Source organism: Eulemur rufifrons, chromosome 5 (assembly GCF_041146395.1).
Source record: "Eulemur rufifrons isolate Redbay chromosome 5, OSU_ERuf_1, whole genome shotgun sequence".
Lineage (NCBI taxonomy): Eukaryota > Metazoa > Chordata > Mammalia > Primates > Lemuridae > Eulemur > Eulemur rufifrons.
Genome location: NC_090987.1, coordinates 11,006,543 through 11,028,629, shown reverse-complemented (window position 1 = coordinate 11,028,629; position 22,087 = coordinate 11,006,543). Strand labels below are relative to the sequence as shown.

At 34.2% G+C, this 22,087-nt stretch overlaps 1 protein-coding gene across 5 annotated transcripts in view; it reads left to right on the top strand.

The window, feature by feature from the left end:
- RELCH (RAB11 binding and LisH domain, coiled-coil and HEAT repeat containing) overlaps positions 1-14,661 on the top strand; it is a 103,235-nt gene extending 88,574 nt beyond the window's left edge. For 4 of the 5 annotated variants that reach the window (XM_069467925.1, XM_069467923.1, XM_069467921.1 and 1 more), the window contains 4 exons: positions 2,385-2,501; positions 6,470-6,558; positions 11,012-11,082; positions 14,332-14,661. In XM_069467925.1, coding sequence (XP_069324026.1) covers positions 2,385-2,501; positions 6,470-6,558; positions 11,012-11,082; positions 14,332-14,452 — 398 coding nt within the window. In that variant the 3' untranslated portion in view covers positions 14,453-14,661. The remainder of the gene's footprint in view (positions 1-2,384; positions 2,502-6,469; positions 6,559-11,011; positions 11,083-14,331) is intronic. The other variant, XM_069467926.1, reaches the window with a different exon arrangement.
- Positions 14,662-22,087: the final 7,426 nt, after the last annotated feature.

Here is a 22,087-nt window from a genome sequence, read left to right as displayed (position 1 = left end):
GTCATACATTGGAGATTTTCTAATGTGGCAATTTTCCATTTCAGATTTTTTTCCCCCTAAGTTTCATATTTCAGGTCTGAGCCCATCTATTAAAAAGATTTCCTTTACAACTATTGGATCTACCCCAGAATATTTTTGACAGTTTTCTGAAATTTACAGTTTCATAAAATTTCCTGTTGATTTATCTTTATTTTACTTGCAATTTTAAATCTTCGTCTAGTCTGTCCCAAAGAAAAAGGCTTCTGCAGTAACATTATGTTAAATATTTTCTTTTTTTCTTTACTACTCAAGGTCAGTTTTAGAATTATGCCCATCTAAGCTGGGTGCAGTGACATACGCGGCTGTTGTCCCAGCTACTCAGGAGGCTGAGGCAGGAGCATCACTTAAGCCCAGGAGTTTGAGGCTATTGTGTGCTATGTTTATATCTGTGAATAGCTACCGCACCCCAGCCTGGGTAACAAAGTGAGATCCCGTCTCTTTTACCCCCCCCCGAAAAAAAAAGGAATTATGTCTACCTAGCTTATTATTACTAAATTTTCTCCTGGTTTTTAATCTCCTACTGCTTTTAACTGTAATATTTCTCTTCATCTGAGGTGTTTACAATTAAGCGAATTAGTTAATACAAATATGGGAGCCAGGATGATACATATGTAGCGAAATCTTGAATTCTGTAGTAAATTTCTATCTTGTCTTCCTGAGAATTAGGAGGATCCTTAATTATACCCTTTAACTGCTGCTAGACTAGAGTTTACATTAACTTCTGTAGAATTATTTTCTAGTCAAGCAATTTTAAGGGGATTTTGTACAGTGTGATTGTTGTGTTTCTAGGAAAAACATTGAGGAAAGGTCAGAGAACTCAGGAGCAGAAGGAATAAAGGGGCCATGCATAAATAGATAAAGCTCGAGGAAGATAAGTTTCAGAAGGTTTGGCCAGAAATGAACTAGAGAGTTTTTGAGAGAGACCATCTTAGAGTCACTATTTTGTTGAGGCATCAGCATGCTGATTAATGAAGCTGACAACTGCATGTCTGGAGTTTTGGTCTCCTAATTTTTTCTAGACCTCCTCTGAAGTATATCATTAATTTTGACAAGTCAAAAAGCCCCCTAAATATGGCCATTATTATTCTAAGTTTTTGTGGGTATTTTTGTCATTTACTAAGTTAAGCGTGGAAGTTGTGATTATATAGCCTTAGTTTATTTAGGAAGCAGGAGTTTTTCCAGGAAAAGATTGTAGCTTTTATATATACAAACTCAATGCAAACAAGAAAGAAATCACTACAGTAGGTCAGCAGTCTGTGCTTATGAATGGTTGTTTTGTGTTTCCCAACCAAGCAGAGACTAGAAAGGGGTTGTGTGATTGGTTATGTGATCAACAATTTAACAATCACTGACCCTGAAGTCATTTCTTCAAAGAACTCTGGTTTTAGTGGGAAATTATATTCAGAAAACACAATCTTAGGCGCAAGGAGTGCTCACTGCTACTGAATTGATTATTGTTTCTTGGGCCATCACTTATATTTAGCAGTAGGTTAAAATTTTACATTATTCTTTGAGGGTATTAAACTCATCGAATGACTTAAAAACTCAGCTACCAGTACTGTTTGATATTGGTCTTTGCTAAGAATTTGAGGCTGGGTATGGCGACTCACACCTGTAATCCTAGCACCGTGGGAATCCAAGGCTGGCAAGAGGATCGCTTGAGGCCAGGAATTCAAGACCAGCCTGAGCAACATAGCAAGACCCCCCATCTCTACAAAAAATAGAAAATTTAGCCAGGCACAGTGGTGCGTGCTTGTAATCCCAGCAACTGGGAAGGCCAAGGCAGGAGAATTATTCGAGACAAGGAGTTTGAGGTTACAGAATGAGCTATGATGATGCCATTGCACTCTAGCCTGGTGACAGAATGAGACCTTGTCTCCAAAAAAAAAAGAATTTATTTGAGAAACTGAAGAAAATACAAATAGTATTATGAATAGTATTATAAAGAAGTGAAATAATTTGAAAAAGAAAAGTGTACTATATTTAATGGTAATATTTTATTTTTATAAATAACATAAGCAATAGGTTGTTTATATTTGTTTATTTGCCTTCATTTTTCAATTGGGAAATTGAATTATAGCGAGGCCATATGACCTGTGTACATCCTCATAATTAGGTAATAGCGACAGTGCTATAATCTGTTTCTCCCAAATCACTTTTTATTTTGAAAAACATACTTTCTTCCCTAGTAAGAAAAAACAAGCATAGGATGTGGGTAATCTTTTGAAATCATCCACAATTAAAATGAAATTGTATAAGTTAAAATGATAAGTGATTTAAAAAGTGTATCAGGGTTTTGTATACATGTTTTGGATAAAAATGTAACCTTTTTTTTCTTTTTTCAGTTGTTATACCACATTTGCATAAATTAGCTTTGGTGAACAACTTACAAATTGTGGATTCTAAAAGACTGGATATTGCTACCCATCTTTTTGAAGCCTACAGTGCACTTTCCTGTTGTTGTATCCTTGCTTCATTAAAGTATATCTACATTTATATAACCAATCTTACAATGAACCTTAGTTGTTAAAGATGGAATAGAACTTTTTTTCTTCAACTTACATAAAGATTGTAGAAAATTGAAAATTTGGTTTGCCCCACTCCTTATTATAGCCATCTCATAATGTGAAAATATAATTTTAAATCCTCCGTGCTTATATAGTTTTGAAAACATTGATGAGTTTCATAACCTGAAATTTTATTTACGTTAATCACCTATATAATTGAGCAAGAAATGAAAGGCAGAATGAATTACAGCTGAGACTTCTATATGCCCTAGCATTTAGGTTGTTCAGTGAATGTTTAACTATCAATATCCAGTGGACTACTATGAATATCTCTTAAAGAGATAGCACGCATTGGAAAATTACAGGGTCAACTTAGCTAATCATCTCCAGTGATTATAGAACTGGGAGAAAACTTAGAGATCACGTAGGCCCATGTCAACTACTATGTCGTAAATGATTAAACTAAGGCTTACAGACACTGTGGCTTCTTCTGTTTTTTATAGTTAAAAGCAAAACTGTGACTGGAACAAAGAACTTTAGCTATCCTGTTAAATGTTCTGTTTACTATCCTATGCCTGGTAAAATAAAACAAGGAAGTAAAGATAAAGATAAGGCAAAGTGAACTTCAACTTCTAGGCTCTCTTATTAAAAGGCAGAAGAGTTCAAGAAAGGGGAAATAAGAGATTGAAAAAAGAGTATAAGGCTGAATATTCAAAAGTACATGCTAGACAATATGATCAGAGAATTTTAATGAGATAAATATGTTCTATAATATCACTCACATTCATTCACATTGGATTCTTGATTGGAATGTACCAATGGAGATAACTTTTGTTCAGAATAAATCAAATAGACAAAGTAGAAAAGTAAAGCTATCTGTTAAACAGTTACATATCTTTTTGAAAATACTGAAACTTAAATGGACACATAGTTGAGAATTTCCTTTCAGTAATCTATAATAGAAGTGATTTAATCATATGGATGATCATGTTTTTATAATATAGGTTATAAAGTGGACAGAGACACCATATTTTAATAATTTTGTACCACAACTCTCCACGTGTCTTCTATGAGTTTAATTCCACTAAAAGCAGAACTTATTCTTGATTTATTTTGTTGGCATTTTCAACTTAGAGAAGACAGAGGAAGCAAAAAGAGGAACTGATATTCTGAAGTAGCAAGGAAGAATTCTTGAGTAATGGAGAAGTGACAGAACCCTTGCAAGAAAGTAATAATGGCATGTCAGAGTTTGTATCTCAAAGAAAACACTGGTACATTTATTAGACTTTGTGAAAGGAGATGTTTAAAATTTAAGCAAAATGTTTTGTATAATCTTATATAGCAGAGAGTTTCCGAAGGAATATGCCTCAAGGAAAATGGGAAAGTCAAAAGTTCAAAATTTTTAGCTCTATAAAACCAAATTTTCTAAGTGGGAAAGGCAGTGGGTTTCCAAAGAGCATAGAAATCTATATAGGAGGATTATTATTGTGTGTCTAGATATGCACAGAATATTACTAGAATAAATACAGTACAAAGTCTTTATATACCAGTACAGTAAGGGGAAGAACCATCCATCTTAACAATAGTCCCTGTTCAGGTACTAAAAGTGTTATTTCTACATGAGTCAGAACTTGTACTTGAGTCAACAGGGTGAAATGGCCACTAATAAAATCACATTGTCCAAATCTTTCTGCTATTCCATTACACTCTGAGCTGATCAGAACATCTTTTCAGCACTGGCATCCTGTTTTAATAGGGACATTAGAGAAACTATAGTGTATAACATTTGACATAGTAAATCAAGAAGTCATATTTCAGAAAAGTTTGAAGACATTTAGAAATGTTTAACCTGAAGAAGAGATGGCTTGGAGATGAAAATTTAATCTGATAATTATTTTAAAGGTTGTTAGGTAGAAGGACAGGCGCACTGTGTAGCTAAGATACAGACTTACAGAGAGGCCAATTTTGTTTATAAGAAAAACTTTTTAATTGAGCTATCTAAAAATGCAATAATCTTCCTTATGAGACTATGAATGTCCTGCCATTGTTAACTGTCAAAGGCCTTTTGACCATCATTCACCAATGAGATAGAGGTGACTCCTAATATTAATATCTGATAGAACTAAATACCTCAAAGTTTCCAATCCTTAAGGAAAAAGGTAGGTCCAACAGTGAGTAGAAACAGAGAAGAGTGACTTCCTGCTTCTCTCCATATATGGCCATCTTCAGCTTCTCAATCTGTGCCCCTAGTTCTCTAAATCAGACTGTTAACTACTAGTCCAAAGGTCACTCACAATTATATCTTGGCAGTACCTTCCCCGTATCTAGAAAACAAGACTACATAATCATTAGATTGCAGCCCTCTGATGTCTATAGAGATTTGGTTCAAACAAATGATATCTATATTTTTAGTACCTATTGAATTTATAAATCACTTATAGGAGCTTTGTTTATGAACAATTTTTATTTATAAATGTATTTTCAAGGCAGTAGTTATACTGATTTTTGTTTTCCTTAATGAAATTTTTTTTTCCCCAAAAACACTGATTAAATTATCTTTGTGAGGGAGCTCATTTACTGGCAGTTTTCACTTTAATGTGGCATAATATTAAATGAGAGCTGTTTTTAAAAGGCTAGCAACTAGGATAAGGTCAGAATATGCCAGAATTGATGTGAGTAACCAAGATGAATTGTTTTCTTGAGAAATGCTTCTGCTTTCCTGATACCTTTGAATGTCAAGATAACTCAAATGCAAAGATGACCAGGAACTCTAAGGAGCACAAAACTTACAGTAAACGTTCTTATCAGAGCAAAAGCTCTCTTACCTAATTCAATCAGGACTAATAGTAGGTCACTTTAACAGGATGGATAAAGCAAGAACCAGGAAAAAGGTATATATCTTAGATAACTTATTTTAACTTAAAATATATAAATTTTTTTTTTTTGCCAATCTTTTGATGTAGGACTGAGGCAAGTTTCTCAGATAAACCCACATCCACACTGCAATTACCTATGATACTCAGTTTAAGTTTTTTAAAGAGGATCTAGAAACATTTCTGGTACTGAGTATAGAATTTTTCTAGATTTTTATATTCTTCTAAATCTTTTACAGCTGTTTTATATATAATAATTGAACAGCAATGTTTTAGGCAGTTTGCTTACTTTTATCAACTTTTTCCAAAACTTTCAACTCAGTTGTGGAAACATTAATTTTTTTACTTTTTATACTTCAAGATAACTCAAATGCAACATCTGATTTAACATGCAACATTTAAACATCTGATTAGATTACATGATTTAATTTTCTGGTACTGGCCAAGCATGATGGCTCATACCCGTAATCCTAGCACTCTGGGAAGCCAAAGTGGGAGGATTGCTTGAGGCCAGGAATTTAAGACCAGCCTGAGCAAGAACAAGACCCCATCTCCAAGAAAAATGGAAAAATAGAAAAAATTAGCTGAGCATGGTAGTGCACGCCTGTAGTCCCAGCTACTCAGGAGGCTGAGGCAGGAGGATCGCTTGAACCCAGGAGTTGGAGGTGAGCTATGATGATGCCATTGCACTCTAGCCTGGGTGACAGAGTGAGACCTTGTCTCAAAATAAATAAATAACAAATAAATAAATAAAAAATTTTTTTAGTATTATTTCATACATTTACAGAACATGATCAAATTATGGAATGTTGCAGTGATTGATACCACTGACATAAACAGATCTGTGTGCGTAAACACAACTGACTGTTTATAAATAACTTATTCTGCCAATGCAGAGTCATACTTGAGGGGAGCCTCTTTACTCTGAGTGGTCAGCATGCCATAGGTATCATTTAAGAGGACTTCTTTTTTTATGTGTTAATAACCTGTGTTTTGTTAGACACACCAGTTTTGTTTTGTTTTTAATTTCCTTAACTGCCTTGTCCCAAGTCATTTCAGAGGATTTAATGGTTAATCACTTTTTACCTGGTCTCAGATGTTTACGGACTGACATGGAACATCTCTCTCCAGAGCATGAGGTGAGCCACTGTGATTATCAGTACCATGTTTATGTTTTAATACTGCCTGTTCAGACTTTCATTCTTCTTTATGTGAGGCTTGATTGTGATATGTTGTGCTTAATTTTTTAAAATCTAGCTCGATGTCATTTTATGAATTTATCTACTAATTGTGATATCTTGAGCAACTCCTTCAACATCTTGAGGCTTTGTTTAATTCTCTGAAGCAAGGATAACATACTCTCCTTCACTTAATATAATGAAAATTTAATAAGATAATATACATGAAATTTTTTAACTTTACAATGTTCTCTCTGACCATCAACTTTCTAAGAAGGCAAAGTTTCTATTTTCTATCTTTATATCCTCATACTTCTTATTCTCTTTTTCTCCTGTTTCCTCCAAAACCCTGTTTATCATTTATTTTCTATTCTGTATCTTCAACCTGTTTTTCATTTTACGATGTTTGACTCTCCTCTCTTAAATGAAACAAAAACTCTCCTTCATTGCTCTCCAAATCTTTTTCTTCTCAAAAGTCCACACTCTCTCAGCTTTCACACTGTCTCTTGGCACATCATATTCACTACCTCACACTATTCCAATGAAACTGCTATCCCTAAAGTCACTCATGACCAAACTGCCACACTGACAGGATTCTAGGTCTTTCTGCAGCATTTTCTGTTTCAAAACTCCTGTGGCTCTTGGAACCCCACTTCGAATCCTATCGTTTTCTGCTTCTTCCCAATCTCTCCTCCTTTTTACTTCACCTTTAAATTTTTACTTTTTAATTCATTAGCATTACTCTCTGTGAAGAAGCTCATTTACACATTATTTAACTTGTCGGTATTGTATGTTACTATCTCACAAATCTGCGTCTTCTGGTCTGACCCATGCTATAGCCACAGAACTTTATTGCTCACTGCCTCATGTACATTCAACCTTTATGTCCCATAGGCATCATGTCAAACTCAGCATGGCCAGTCCCCCTAGCCAAAATAACCAACCTTTTACTCTCTTTCCCTCATTTTGGATAATGACAGACTGATTTCTCTGCAAGTCTAATGCCTGATAGTCAACTTAGAATATGTCCAATTAGTTCTTTAATTTCTTAATGTCTTTCTATTCTGTTCCCTTCCTTTATATTTGTGCCACTCTGCTAGTTCAATACTTAACCATATCTCATTAAGACCATTGTAGAATATCCTAATTTTTCTCCAATCTTACCTCTCTTTTATTTGATTCTCACTATAGCCAGAGTACTTTTTCTACAGTATAAATAAATCTGTTCATGTTATTCTTCTATTTAAATCCCTTTAAAGGTTTCTTGCATACAGGGCCTTTTATCATCTGGCATGTGTTCATCTTGATAGCCTCATATCTCTCTTCCTCTCTCTCTCTCTCCTTCTTCCTTTCTGCCCGCACTCACTCACTCTGCCCCAGCTGTGCCAGATCAATTCATCATCTTCACTACATACCATCTTCTTTTGCTTTCATGCTTTTGCATATTCTCATTCCTCTCAAGAGAATACTATTTCATAATATAAAGTGTAGAATATACATTCAAAGGGTATATCACATATGTGTTTGTATAAGTCAGGGTTCTCCAGAGAAACAAAACCAATAGGATATATGAAGAGATTTATTTTAAGGAACTGGCTCATGCAATTGTGGGGGCTGGCAAGTCCTAAATGTGTCAGAGAAACCAGAAGGCTGGAAACTCAGGCAGGAACTGATGTTGCTGTCTTGACTCCAAAATATGGAGGACAGGCTGGCAGGCTAAAAACTTAGACAGGATTTAAAGTAAATTCTTTCTGTAGGAAATCTTACTTTTTGTTCATAAGGCCTTCAACTGATTGGGTGAGGCCTACCCACATTATCAAGGGTAACCTCCTTTATTAATGTCACAGATACTGGTGAGGATGCAGGGAAAAGGGAACCCTTCTTATACACTGTTGGTGGGAATGTAAATTAGTACAGCCACTGTGGAAAACAATATGGAGATTTCTCAAAAAACTAAAAGTAGAACCATACAATCCAGCAATCCCACTACTGGGCATTGATTCCAAAGGAATAGAAATCAGTATATCAAAGGGATACCTGCACTCCCATAGTAATTGCAGTGCTATTCACAATAGCAAAGATAGGGAATTAAACTAAGTGTTTATCAATGGATGAGTTGATAAAGAAAATGTGGTATATATACATAGTGGAATACTATTCAGCCAAGAAGAAAGAATGAAATGTAATTTGCAGCAACATGGGTAGAACTGGAGGTCATTATGTTAACTGAAATAAGCCAGGCACAGAAAGACAAATATCACATATTCTCCTTCATATGTGGCAGCTAAAAAAGTTGATCTCATGGAGGCAGAGAGTACAATGATAGACACCAGAGATTGAGAAGGGCATGGTGGTTGGGGGGATGAAGAGAGGTTGGTTAATGGGTACAAACATACAGTTAAATAGAAGGAATAAGTTCTAATGTTTGATAGCAGAGGTGACCATAGTTAACAACAATGTACTGTATATTTCAAAATAGCTAGACTTGAAATGTTCCCAACACGCAGAAATGGTAAATACCCAAATATCCTGACTTGGTCATTACACATTCTATGCATGTAAGAAAATACAACATGTACCACATAAATATGTACAAATAATATGTATCAATAAAAATAATTTCATTAATCTTTCCAAATATTCAACTTTTGGCTGTGTTGATTTTTTTCTACTGCTTGTTTTTTATTTTATTGATTTCTATTTTCATCTTTATTTCCTTTAGTTTTTTTTCTATTTGTAACTTTTCTTCTTTTCTGATATATGTATTTAAGGTTTTAAGTACTGCTTTAGCTACATCCCATGCATTTGCTATGTTGTATCTGTATTATTCAGTTCCAATTAGATTCTAATGTCCATTATTTCTTTATTGATCCATGGGGTTTGTTTAATTTGGGGGCAGTTGGAAATTTTCTAGTGATATTTTTGTTACTTATTTCTAACTTAATTCTACTATGATCAGAGACCATACTGTGATTTCAGTCCTTTGATATTTGTTGAAGTTATCTTAGTGGCCCAGCATCTGATCAAGATGGCATTTGAAAAGAATGTGAATTCTGTCTGTTAAGTTCATTCTTTTATATATTTCAATAGGATAATGGTAGTTAATTTTATGGTTCAGTTCTCCTATTGTTGTTTCAACTTTTTGTTATCTGTTCTACTAACTATTAGAAGACATGTGTTAAATGTTACAATTGGGGATTGTCTGTTTCTCCTTTTTTTTTTTTTTTTTTTCCTGTTTTGCTTTGTGTATCTCATAGATGCCCATTAGCAGGTCAAGGAAGTTCCTTTCTATTCTTAGTTTGTTGAATGTTTTTTTATCATGAAGGAATGTTAGATGTTGTCACATATTTTTTCTGCACCAATTGAGATGATCATTAAAGTTGTGATTTCTTGAAGAAAATCAAGTTTTTTCTTCTGTTGATATAGTGTATTCCATTAATTCATTTGGGGGTATTAAACCAACCTTGTATTCCTGAGAGAAATCCTACTTGATTATAGCATGTAATTCGTTTTATCTGTAGCTGGGCTCGGTTTGCTAGTGTTTTGTTAAGGATTTTTACACCCAAGATAAATGCTAAATCTAAATCTGCAATAAGAAGCAAGCCTATTTCACCACAGATCACCCTACCTCCATCAGGGTAGGGTGGGACTGAAAATAGGTTGAATAGTCTAAAGACTTTAAAGGGATCAGATTCTCAGATTAGATTCCCTTTCCAACCTTAATGGAAAGCTAGAGTTTTACTTTCTAGACTTGGGATATCAGGCATAGCTGAGATCAGCAGTGAGGTGCTATACTGAAAAGAGGGAAATTAAGTGAAAGCATAGTTAATGATGAGATACCTCCCTACCTTTTGAATGCTGGCAACCAGGATTATACCCACAGGGAGAAAAGATCAATAGTAAGGATTGTGCCAGATTCACACATTAAAGTGAAGCCTACTCCTGCATGAAGAGATTCTAATCAACATTTTAGTGCCCCAGTCTTTAGTGGGCATCGTAATATTACCAACCATTTGAGAAAAGCCATGAATATTGCAGACAGAGATGAAAACATACAAGAAAGGAGAATACTAGAGGAAAATAGATAATGCAGGGAATAGAAGAAAAAGTATAAAACACTCTCCCCAAAAACAATAAAGCAAAAAAATAGCCAAGCAAACAAAATCTATAACCTGTCAGATGAGAGAACAAGAAAACAGAAAAGATTCAAAAAAGGGTTAATCTGGAGTTCCAGGATACATATGATAAAAGTTCCATTCTCTCAGAGTAATGCCCAAAGTCTTAACTGTTATCTACAATAGGCACTAGAGGATACAGCTCCCTTCTTCAGAACATCTTTAGATTTTATTTTCTACCCTCTCTCTCTTGCTCACTCTGCACCCTGTAATTCACTAAAATAATTTTTTTTATTCAGGTTATTTTAAGTTCCATGATAAAAGAATGTGAACAAAAAGTAGAAAACAAGACTGTCCAGGAGCCTCAAGGGTAAGACATTAATTTGTTTTTTAAGGCTTCATGTTAACCTTAATTTCTCTATCTAAATTTGCTATAGATAAATTTAATGTTTCATTTTGTGTTATTTTGTAGTCACTTATATCAACAATAAGAAAATTAAGTCAGCAGTTCTTAAATGCTGGTTCATGAATTCTCTCATCAGAATTATCTGGGGAATTTAAAATTCAGATGTGTACCCCATGTTCTGAGCCCTCCTCAACATTCTGTGTCAGCCTGGGGATCTGTCTGTTTAAAGGCTTCCAACAAGATTCTAGGCTGGACTGGGGACTCACTGGTCAAAACAGTATCTACAAATGTGAACAATTCACTGCATAAAGAATTGTAGACTTGGGGATGTTCTAGTCACATGCTTCCAACAACACTAATTATAATACAAAAATTTGGTAAAATTAAAATATGAACATAGATGTGAAAGAGTAAAGTTGGGCATTCAGGAGAGGGAGCAATTTACAAATGGAGTGTATGTACTCTAATTCTTACTGAAGTAACCTTGGGTGATTAATCTTACATGGACTCTGTTAGACATAAAAAAGCTCAAAAGTATTTTCTTAAAGGCTGACTGCCAGGAATAAGTGTTTCATGCTTTCAATCTGAGGACACACACACACACACACACACACACTCCTCCCTACTCCCAAGCCCAACACACACAGAGCCTTTTGCCTCTTTGATGTATCAAAATCCTTTCTTTAGCCTCTTCTGATAGAAGGAGCTCTACTCCATATATACCTACCATTGCAGCCATGGAAGGTTAAAACAAATAGAAGCATTCAAATCATCTGTATTATTACTGATGTTTTTATAGAGAATTTCAAATAAACAGAAAATATAATGAATTCCCATGTATCTGTCACTTAGCTGCAAAAATGGTCAATTCACACAATTTTATTGTATCCATGCCCTACCTACTTTTTCATTCCATACTCTATAGCTATCTTTAAAAGAATAAGTGTTATTTTTAGAAATATAAATACAGTATCATTATCACATCAAGGTAACAATAACTCCTTAATATCATCAACTGTCTGGCCTTTGTTCAAATTTCTAATTGTGGATAAATGTCATCAGTGATTTGTTGTTTATTTTTTTCCTTATAGTTTGTTTCTTTGAGGCAGGATCCAAATGAGTTCTGTGCATAGCAATTTGTTGATATGTTAAGACTCCTTCAATGCACAGATAAAAGGTTCCCCTCTTATCACTTTTTTCTCCATATAATTTAATTATTGAAGAAACTAGATTACTTCTCCTGTAGAGTTTCCCACAGTCTGAATTTTGCTGATTGCATTTCCCTTGCGTTGTTTAACATGTTCTTGTGTATCTACTATAAATTTGGTAGTTGGGTCTAGATCTAGAGACGTTAATCAAATTCAGGGCACATTTCTTTGTTTCTTTCGGCAAGATTGCTTCATCAAAGGAGGTATGTTTCTATTATAAGGCAGATAATGTCTGCCTCATTCCTTTTTTGGTGATGTTAACAAGTTGTTAATGATTAATTCCTAGTTCCACTAATTCATTAGGTTATAAAATATAATAATCTAATTCTGTCATTCCTGTGCCATTTATGATCTATAATACTTCAGAAAAGAAAAACTTAACACATATATACTACTGTTATCCAGTGGTATAGTTTATATAGTAAAGGCAAGATAAATGTTCTTTTTCTTTATTTACCAGTTTTCAAAATAATGAAGTAATTCATTCTCTGGTGACCGATCAGGTGGCTTTTTTTAAAGTATTATTATAAACTCATATATTTAAACATATTTTATGTAATTTGATACATTGCATTTATTATCCTGTTGATGCCCTAGCTATCCCAAGGCCAATTCTAGCCTTTTCAAATCAACACCTGAGTCCTTTTGACATGACGCTTCCTTGCAATATGGTATGATAACATTATAAACCAACTTTTTAAAAATTCCTTCTTTGGAGAGTAAAGACAAGAAAGGGAGACAGTTAAGGGATGTGATTCAGTAAATATTTTGGAGTCATCCTAATGTAAGTGGTATTTAAAACTTTAAGAGTTAAGTTTTGTAACTGAAGAATCAAGAGCCAAATACTGAACTGTATGGAGGATTATTTTGTGGGAAGAGTAAAAGCAGCAGGAGGGGAGCAGTCAGACATGACGAGAGAAACCATTGGTATACTGGCAGAAGAGCAGTGAGAAGGTTTTCAAGGTGGGAGTTGTGGTTGGGTTTTTAACTGAGTAATTCACGGTACACACCCTTAAAAATGACACAGACCCAGATGTCCTTGGTGACAGCACACACTTCAAGCTATAGGTTCAACAGACATCTGTGGAGCACCTGTAGCTTTCTACACGACATCCTTGACATGTTCAAAAACATCTTATTTAATCCTCAGGATATTTTACAATAGAAATTGCAAGCTATGTTTTGCAGATGAGGAAACTGAACCATCTTGGCCAAAAAGCCACAAGGCAATAAACTGGGTTCCTGAATCTATTACAGGACAGTTGTTGGGTCACTGAAAAATTGTGCTTGATCAGTGTTCTGTTCAGTAGTGTGTTAAATTAGCAATCTTTAGTCATCATTTAGATTGTGTTTACTTCCTACACAGCAGGTTAGTAAAAAAGAAAGAAGAAATGGATTTGAAACTGTTGATCGAAATTAATGCAACTGGCAATTCAGGACATGTTCCCCCCGCCCAAAAGGAATATATTATATCATAGAATTATTATCAGTACAGCACAAAACTTCACTGTGATTTAATTTACTCATTTGTGAAAATAGTGATAATATCTATCTTCCAGGATTGCTGTAAGAATTAAATGAAGTGATACTGATAAATAATAACTATACTAGCAATTATAGCATGATATTAGGTGCCTAGCACTATGCTAAGTACTTTACAATCTATAATCCTACTAGCCCTATGAGATAGGTACTAGAATTTCTTCATTTTAAAGATTCGATAATTTGCCTGAGATCACCCAGCTGGTAAACAGAGCCAAGATTCAGTCCAGTGCCAGATTTGCTCATAACCACTACACATATTGCTTCTTTTAATGTAAATGGTGAACCACGAAAGCCCCTAATCAAGTATGTTGCATAAAACTGCCCTCCACAAATAATTAGTTTTCATTTTGTGATGCTAATTTTGAATGTATTTCTTAATGACATGCTACTAAAGAAATGAAAAAAATGATATTTTCATTTTTTTAATTGCCTTACATGAATTTTAAAATTTCTTTCCTAGCTCAATGTCAATTGCTGCAAGCTTAGTGAGTGAAGATACAAAGACCAAGTTTTTGAACAAAATGGGCCAGTTGACAACGTCAGGTGCCATGTTGGCCAATGTGTTTCAGAGAAAGAAGTAGAAGCAGGAAGGAAGCCCCCAGTAAACACTAAGATGGACCTCAAGCAGACTGGTTCCTTGTACTTGAAGTACTTGCCTTTTTTATTTCCTCAGTTTTATGTTGTTGCATTATAATTTTATCCTAACCTCCAAAGATATTTGCACTGCTTTTGATTATTGCTGTATATCTGTTGATTTTGGAGTTAACAACTGTGGTGATAGAAAATTGAGTTGATAGTCTGTACCAAGTCCCTCGTCTATGTTCTTGTGTTTCAGAATAATTTTTTATATATTATATATATATATAGTGGAAAAGTTTTTTTTAATTTTTGGATGGGATATTAGCAAATATCTGTATTATACACTAAGCTATTACAATGGTACTTAAAATAATGTAAATTTGAAGTCATTGTTATAAAGTAATAAAAGTGGAGATTACTTAAGTATTTAAATTATGAAAGAATAATGCAGACTTTTTATTGTTTCTTAACTGACTAGAAAGAGCCACCAGCATTACTCTGTGCCTTTAGGACTTCAGTTTGTGTATTCTGTAGGAATTGTGTACATTCCATTCACACAGTACTTCTTTAGGATGCTGTGATGAATTTGTTACAAATCCTACAGTAAATAGCTAATGATGAAACTTTCAACATTTCAGAGCTCTCATGAAATCCTTTAAGTGCTATTGAAACCTCCCCAGCACTCGCATGCGTATGATGGACTTACCTAAAGAAAGACAGCACATAAGCATGGGGAGTGGTAACCAAGGTGAAATTTACAAACTGGTGTGTAGTAGATTTAAATGCTCAAAAATAAATGTAACTGAGAAGACCTAATAATTGTGAAATTTTTCTCAAATTGAAATACAGAAGAAGATATAGTTTAAATCTGAAATTTAACACTTACTATATAAAACATTTTATTTAAGATAGTCTCTAATGGTTTTAATTTTAGAGATTTTTTTCATTCTGTGTGTCACAGAGAAGTACTGAAAAGTTAAGGACATTTGGGGGCTGCTTTTTTCCCTCTAAAATAAAAATGACACTCGCTAAATTATTATTGGTTAATTACCATCTTATCCCTTAAAGTCGGTCACTATTCTTGTGTTTGATATGTATATTATTATACATAGAGTCTTAAGTCAGTGTACAGTTCCACTGGAATTTGACAAGTTGTCTATACAGTCAAGCAACTCGAAGTAGAAAAGAGTGCTGGGCATAGAAAGGGGGTGATTGGTTTTGAGGGGTTAATGTGAGGCCTTTTTGAAAAATGAATATTTTGATAAAGAGAATTCTCATTTGAGCACAGTTGATACACATAGGTGATTCTCATATTTGTTGTATAAACTGGTTTAATACACTTGAAATATAGTTGGATCACATTGACTTCCTGGGAAAGCTAGCTTACCACACATTCAAGCTTATAAAATAATTTGCCATAGGCAAAGCCATTTAAAAAGTTCATTCTGAAATTATTTCATTTACCTACAGTGAAATAATTGTTAACTAGTCTTTCTGAAAACTGTTGGATTCTAGGCATTCCTGAGAAATTGAAAGTGGCTACCTTTCATGTCAAAAAATGTTGATCTATTATAAATAAAATGTTTTTGCATATTTGTTTTTGTTTGGTTTTGGCTATGTGTTTTATTTTCTCTTTGAAACACTATATCTTTAAGCAAAAAAAAAATGAGAGCATATATTCATGAAAATGTACTAGTATTTTAGAAATATAATCTATATAAATTACCTGTTTTTACTAAAAAGGGATTGTTGCTATAAAACTAATACATTTCAGAGATGATTCAAAGAAAAATGTTTAAACTCTGATTTGCTTTGACCTATAATAGAATATATGTATATTACCAGGAATGGATATGATGTATTTTTATTGTGAACATTTTTATTAATTAGTGAATACATGTATTTAATTGCTAATGTTTTTTTTAAAAGGCAGTAAGAAGCAAAATTCACAATATATTTCAAGTGAGTCTCCGTTATTGTGCTCTTAAATATCGTAATTTCGTTAAGATTTTCACTTTGTATTTTTTTAGTAAAATATGGACTCTTTACAAACAAGACAGACATTAATCATTAAGACTGAGTGTGTTATTCCAAAATGGTTCTAAACCTCCCATACTCATTCTTTTTAAACAGCAGTAAACTTATGGTATGAGTTTAGGTATTCAACTTAATGAAAAGATAAATTTATAAAGTAATCAAAAGCTAATTTGAAATTATGCCTGTGTTTCCAAAGCAATCCAGAGATTAAATTTTTTCAGAAATCCAAAAGTGCCACAGTTACCAATTTAGTTGAATTCTTCCAAGAACAGTGCTTGAATGGTGGGCAATATCTATCTCTGTACATAGATGTCCTTGACCTTCATTTGTTTGCATCAGTTACCCCTTTTGAAAGATTATTTTGCTAAACATCAAATTGACTTTCAATCTAAATGAAATTGTAATGTAGGTCAAGCCATCGTTGGTATAGATTACTTTTAGATAATGTTAGCTACTCTACTCTACACTGTAATTTTAATGGCGGTCTCAAGGTGCTATCAAATTTCTTTTTCTTGCAAAAAAATTGATTCAAGTAGTCGCTGATAAAGTGTGGGGAGGTGAAATCAGTATGTTTTGAATTATCTTTTCATGATCTCATTTTTCAAGACAGCCCATTTTGGACCATTATTTGAACTTTAAGGACATAACTTTGTCTAGATACTACCTTGTTGATCTTTGAACTGCAATAGCTAACTACAGCTAACATTTTGTGCTGGTTACACTATCTACTGTTCTTTGTATAAAGAATGTATACTTAAAGACCTTTGTAATCAGCAATTCTAATTATTAAAATTCTCCAGATTGGCCAGGTAACAAAATTCCAACTTTAATATTGGATGTTAACTCTCTTATAAGCAAACTATGAAATAAATTTAGCCTTTCATATGAATAGACATGTGTTTGAAATTCTAATGTAACTTTGAAGTGTGCTTGTTTTTGATACTATTTTATTTCAGTACTTTTAAAAAATAATAGATAAAAGATAAACTCTACTAATCAAAAATAATGTATCTAGGCTGGGCGTGGTGGCTCACACCTGTAATCCTAGCACTCTGGGAGGCCAAGGCAGGAGGATCATTTGAGCTCAGGAGTTCCAGACCAGCCTGAGCAAGAGCGAGACCCCATCTCTACTAAAAAAAAAATATGGAAAGAAATTAGCTGGGCAACTAAAAATATATAGAGAAAAAATTAGCCGGACATGGTGGCACATGCCTATAGTCCCAGCTACTCGGGAGGCTGAGGCAGGAGGATCACTTGAGCCCAGGAGTTTGAGGTTGCTGTGAGCTAGGCTGACGCTACGGCACTCTAGCCTGGGCAACAGAGTGAAACTCTGTCTCAAAAAAATAAAATAAAATAAAATAAATAATGTATCTGGCAAATTTGTACATATTGGCAAAATAATTGGATTTTTAGACTATTTTCATACAACATAAGGATGTTCTGCATGCATTTTATCTGTTAAATTAGCTCTCTAATCACAATCTCAGAGTGGCACATCTCATCATTTATATTTTCTCTTCAGGGCCAACTCCAGGACACTGTTTTGATTGCCTTCTTTATGGTTTACTTTGCATATTTAAGAAAAATCTTAAAATAAAAATTCCTGTTCTCTACAAGAACACACCAAAGTACGTAACAGTTAATGTAAACTTAATAGAGCATAAAAAACTAATTTATTATATTTTTGATAGTGTATAAATAATAACTTCAGTTCAGTGTTGTAAGGAATGTAAACTGCTTTTCTCCAAAAAGGCTTCAAGAAATCTGGAAAATTCTGTCCAAAGTATATCTACACAAAGGACTTTATTACTATTTAAATTCCTTTTATTCTGTTAAAGACTATGCATTATATTTATTTCAATGAGTTTATTGCATGAATAAATTTCTTGAGGGACTTTAATGCAGTTAAATTTGTGTTTATAAACTGGCATTTTGTGTTGTGTGTTATAGGTATTAAATTCTTTGTCAGTGATTTTTTGTAGGGTGTTATTTGTTGATAGCAATCTGCCTTTTATAATTTAATTTTAACAACTGCTTTCTTACTGGAAAAGTAATCCTTTCTTGAACTGTTGGCATTTTTAACCTAAGATGTTTTTAGGATATGCATTTTCAATGAAGCTGAAAATGTTACAAATATCTCTACAGAAAATATACATTGCTGAGTAATATAAATCTAATAATTTCTCATTGACTTTATTGCTTCATAGATGCTTTATCTTCATTTCTGATCATTACTTGACAGTTCTTTAAATTCTTACCTTTCTCTGTTCATAAGCCTTCCTGTCATATATTAAATAATGAACCTTATAAGTGAATACTTTCATAATGTAAATCATTTTATAATTTATTTTTATATGGATTTTATAAATATGGTTACCTTTTTAACAAAGGTAACCTTTGTTAAATCTTTTCTTACTCCTAAAGCATAAGAATAATATGTTCTGTATTCCTCACAGGACATTATGAAAATTATATAATAGTAAACCTGAAAATGCTTTAGCACTTATAAAGTATTATGAAAAGTTCAAGATGGAATTAAAATTTTTAAATCACTTAATAAAAACATGGGCAACTGTGGATAATCCCCTCCCCCAGATTTTTCTTAGATTTAGTTTTCCAATAAGGAAATAGATTACCATGCTGGCATGATTCACATAAAATCGCAGAAGGTAGAAACAACTTTTGATTGCACTTTTGCTTACTTTAACCTCTCCCAGAGTTTCTAACCTAGTGAAGACTAGCAAGGTGATTTTACTTTTTATTTACCAAAACTTGTGATTAAACTGAGTAGTCAGCCTAAAATTTTTCCATTATATAATTTATTTAGGTTTGTGAAAAAGGTTTACTCTCTGTAACTTCACTCATGTCTCTTAGTATATGTTTGATTCTCATAGTAACAAGCTTCCTTTGACATTTAGTTTGAACATGTAGGCTTTCTTTAATCTCCTAGCAACTAAACTGTTCATACTAGGGGGAAAAAAATAAGAACTGACATTCCTTGAAAATAACTGACTCCTAGTGTTACCTAAAAGAAAAACAACCAGTGGCTAATAATGAAAAAAATTAGAATCCAGGTTTCAAAAAGGATCCAGGTAACCAAAACCATTTGTATCCTTAATATTTTGAAAAAACAAAAAATCCAGGTTTCTTGCTGAAGCTATAAAAGCCTTCAGATCTATTTGGAGACCATTTTGTTTTCTTTGCCATAATGCTAAAACCCTTACAGCATTTTAATGTCATTTTTATCCCCAAGAAATCATGGAAAGGTGACAGAAGACTAAAGATGGACAGACATCCTGATTTTCAAAAAGGAGAAGCCAATAGATTTTACAAAATGTGGATTACCATTTAGTTTTCAATCTAAATAATGGCTCTTCAGGTTGGCCTTTTCTGACTACCCAATCTAACGTAACCCCCTGTAATTCCCTCATATCACCCTTTTTTTTTTTTCCATGATTACTTGTATCAGCACTCATTTTCTTGTTTTCTATTCTCTATTTTTCTCACTGGACTCAGCGCCATGAGAGGGAACTATCCTTTTCAACCAGTTTCTCTTTCATACTTGAAGAATGCCTGGGTATATGATAGGTTCTCAGCAAACACTGATTGAATGAATGAATGGTCAAGCTTGATACCCGTTCCATGCAATATTGTCAATTAGATTAAAAGGATGGTTTATGGGCTATAATTAGATGTTCCCCAAAGCAGTATGAGTTTACTAAAACTACATGCCAAACAAACCTAACGTTCTTTTGATTAAGCTATTATATGTTGATCAGGACGATGGTGTAGTATTGTGCATCTTGACATCAGCAAAGTATTCATCTCTTTCTCATAGTGTCCCTGTTTGTATCCAAGGTAGAAAATGTGGTCTAAATAAGAGTGTAAATAAAGAGTTGTGCCATATATGTATGAGCTTATATTCATATCTGGCTTTCTCGGCAGCACCCCTGATCAACAGACCTCACCAAGTTTACCAACCAATTTGTAAACGTGGAGAAACCATTTTTTTCTAAAGATTATGGAGTTAATTCATCATTCGTCATATATTTATGGAGTACCTATTTTGTGCTAGGCATAGGGATACAGTGAATAAGACCTACACAGAACCAACCCTCACAGAGCTTTTAGCCAGGCCAGGAAACAAACAGGTTGAGAGAGAAGGGCTAAGGGGGATTTACCTTAATTAGGGTTATCCTTATGGTTTACTTTGGAAGGCTTCTCTGAGATGGCATTTTACCTGAGAACGGGGAAGAATAGACTTTAACCACGTGAAAACAGAAAAAGAAAGCAGTAGAGCAGTATGTGCATAGGCTGTAAGGTGAGAAATAGTGCTGTGTTCAAGGAACAGAAACAAAAGACCAGTATGGCTGGAGTGAGAGTATCAGAAGATGAGATTGGAGAGAGGCATATAGCCAGCTCATATAGGGCTTTATACACCATGGTTAGAAGTTAGAAAGGGAAGCCATTGAATAGTTCAAGTAGTAGAATTACTTGATCTAATTATTATGGCTAGATATAATTCTACTATATAAGAATGCTTTGCAGGAGGGCAAGAGTAGAGGTTGAAGGCAGAAGCTAATGCAGTAGTCCAGTCAAAAGATGGTGGCTTGCACAAAAAATGGAGGGAATAGGGCAGATCTGAGATAAATTTTGAAAGTAGAATTGGCGTAACAGATTGGACATGAAGAGTGATGGAAAGGGAAAAACCAAGAACATCACCTAGGATTTTAGAAGGAATAAATGAATAAATAATGGATGATGACAATAGTGAGGAAGTGAAGAACAAATTAGGGAGTTCATCTAGTTTGTTTTAGATGTGCTAAATTCAAGATATCTGACAGTTGCCTGTGGAGATGTCAAATAAGTTAGCCAAGACTGGATCTCAGGAGAGGTCAGGACTGACTATTATGGAGTCACCGATATTCAGATAAAACCAGGGGACTGGATAAGAGCTTGGGGAAAGAGTAACAGTAGAGAAAAGAATCCAAATTAACTCTGGGACACTCTCCATATCTGGAAATTCAGCAGAACAAAAGGAACTACTAAAGGTGTCAGAAGGAGTGAACAGTGAGGTAGGAGGGAAACCAGGAGAGTGTGGCATCATGGAAGCAAAGATAAGGGCGTTCCAAGGAAGGGGTTGATTAGCTATGTCAATTGCTGCTATCAGTCAAGATGAGGATGGATCTGAAACCCACTGAAAGATTAAAGTCATTGATGACTTCGATACTAGTTTCAGTGGATTGGTGGGAATAAAAGCCTGATTGGAATGGGTTAAGGAGAAACGATAACCAGAGATGATAGCTCTCTAAAGAAATTTTGCCAAGAAGAGGAGCATAAGCACTGATAGCTAGAAGGAAACACGGAGTCATGGGAGGGTTTTATTTAGTTTTGTTTTGTAATGGGAGAAATCAGATCATGTTCATATGCCGATGAGAATAAGCCAGTAAAGTGAGAGAGGGTGATGCAGCAGCAGCAGCAACGGGCAATAACTGTGAGAATGAAATCCTTGAGAAGGCAAGAGGGGGTGAGAGTCAGAGCACAAACGGAGGGTCGGGCCTCCACTGTAATGAGAGAAAGCAGAGAATAGATACACTTGC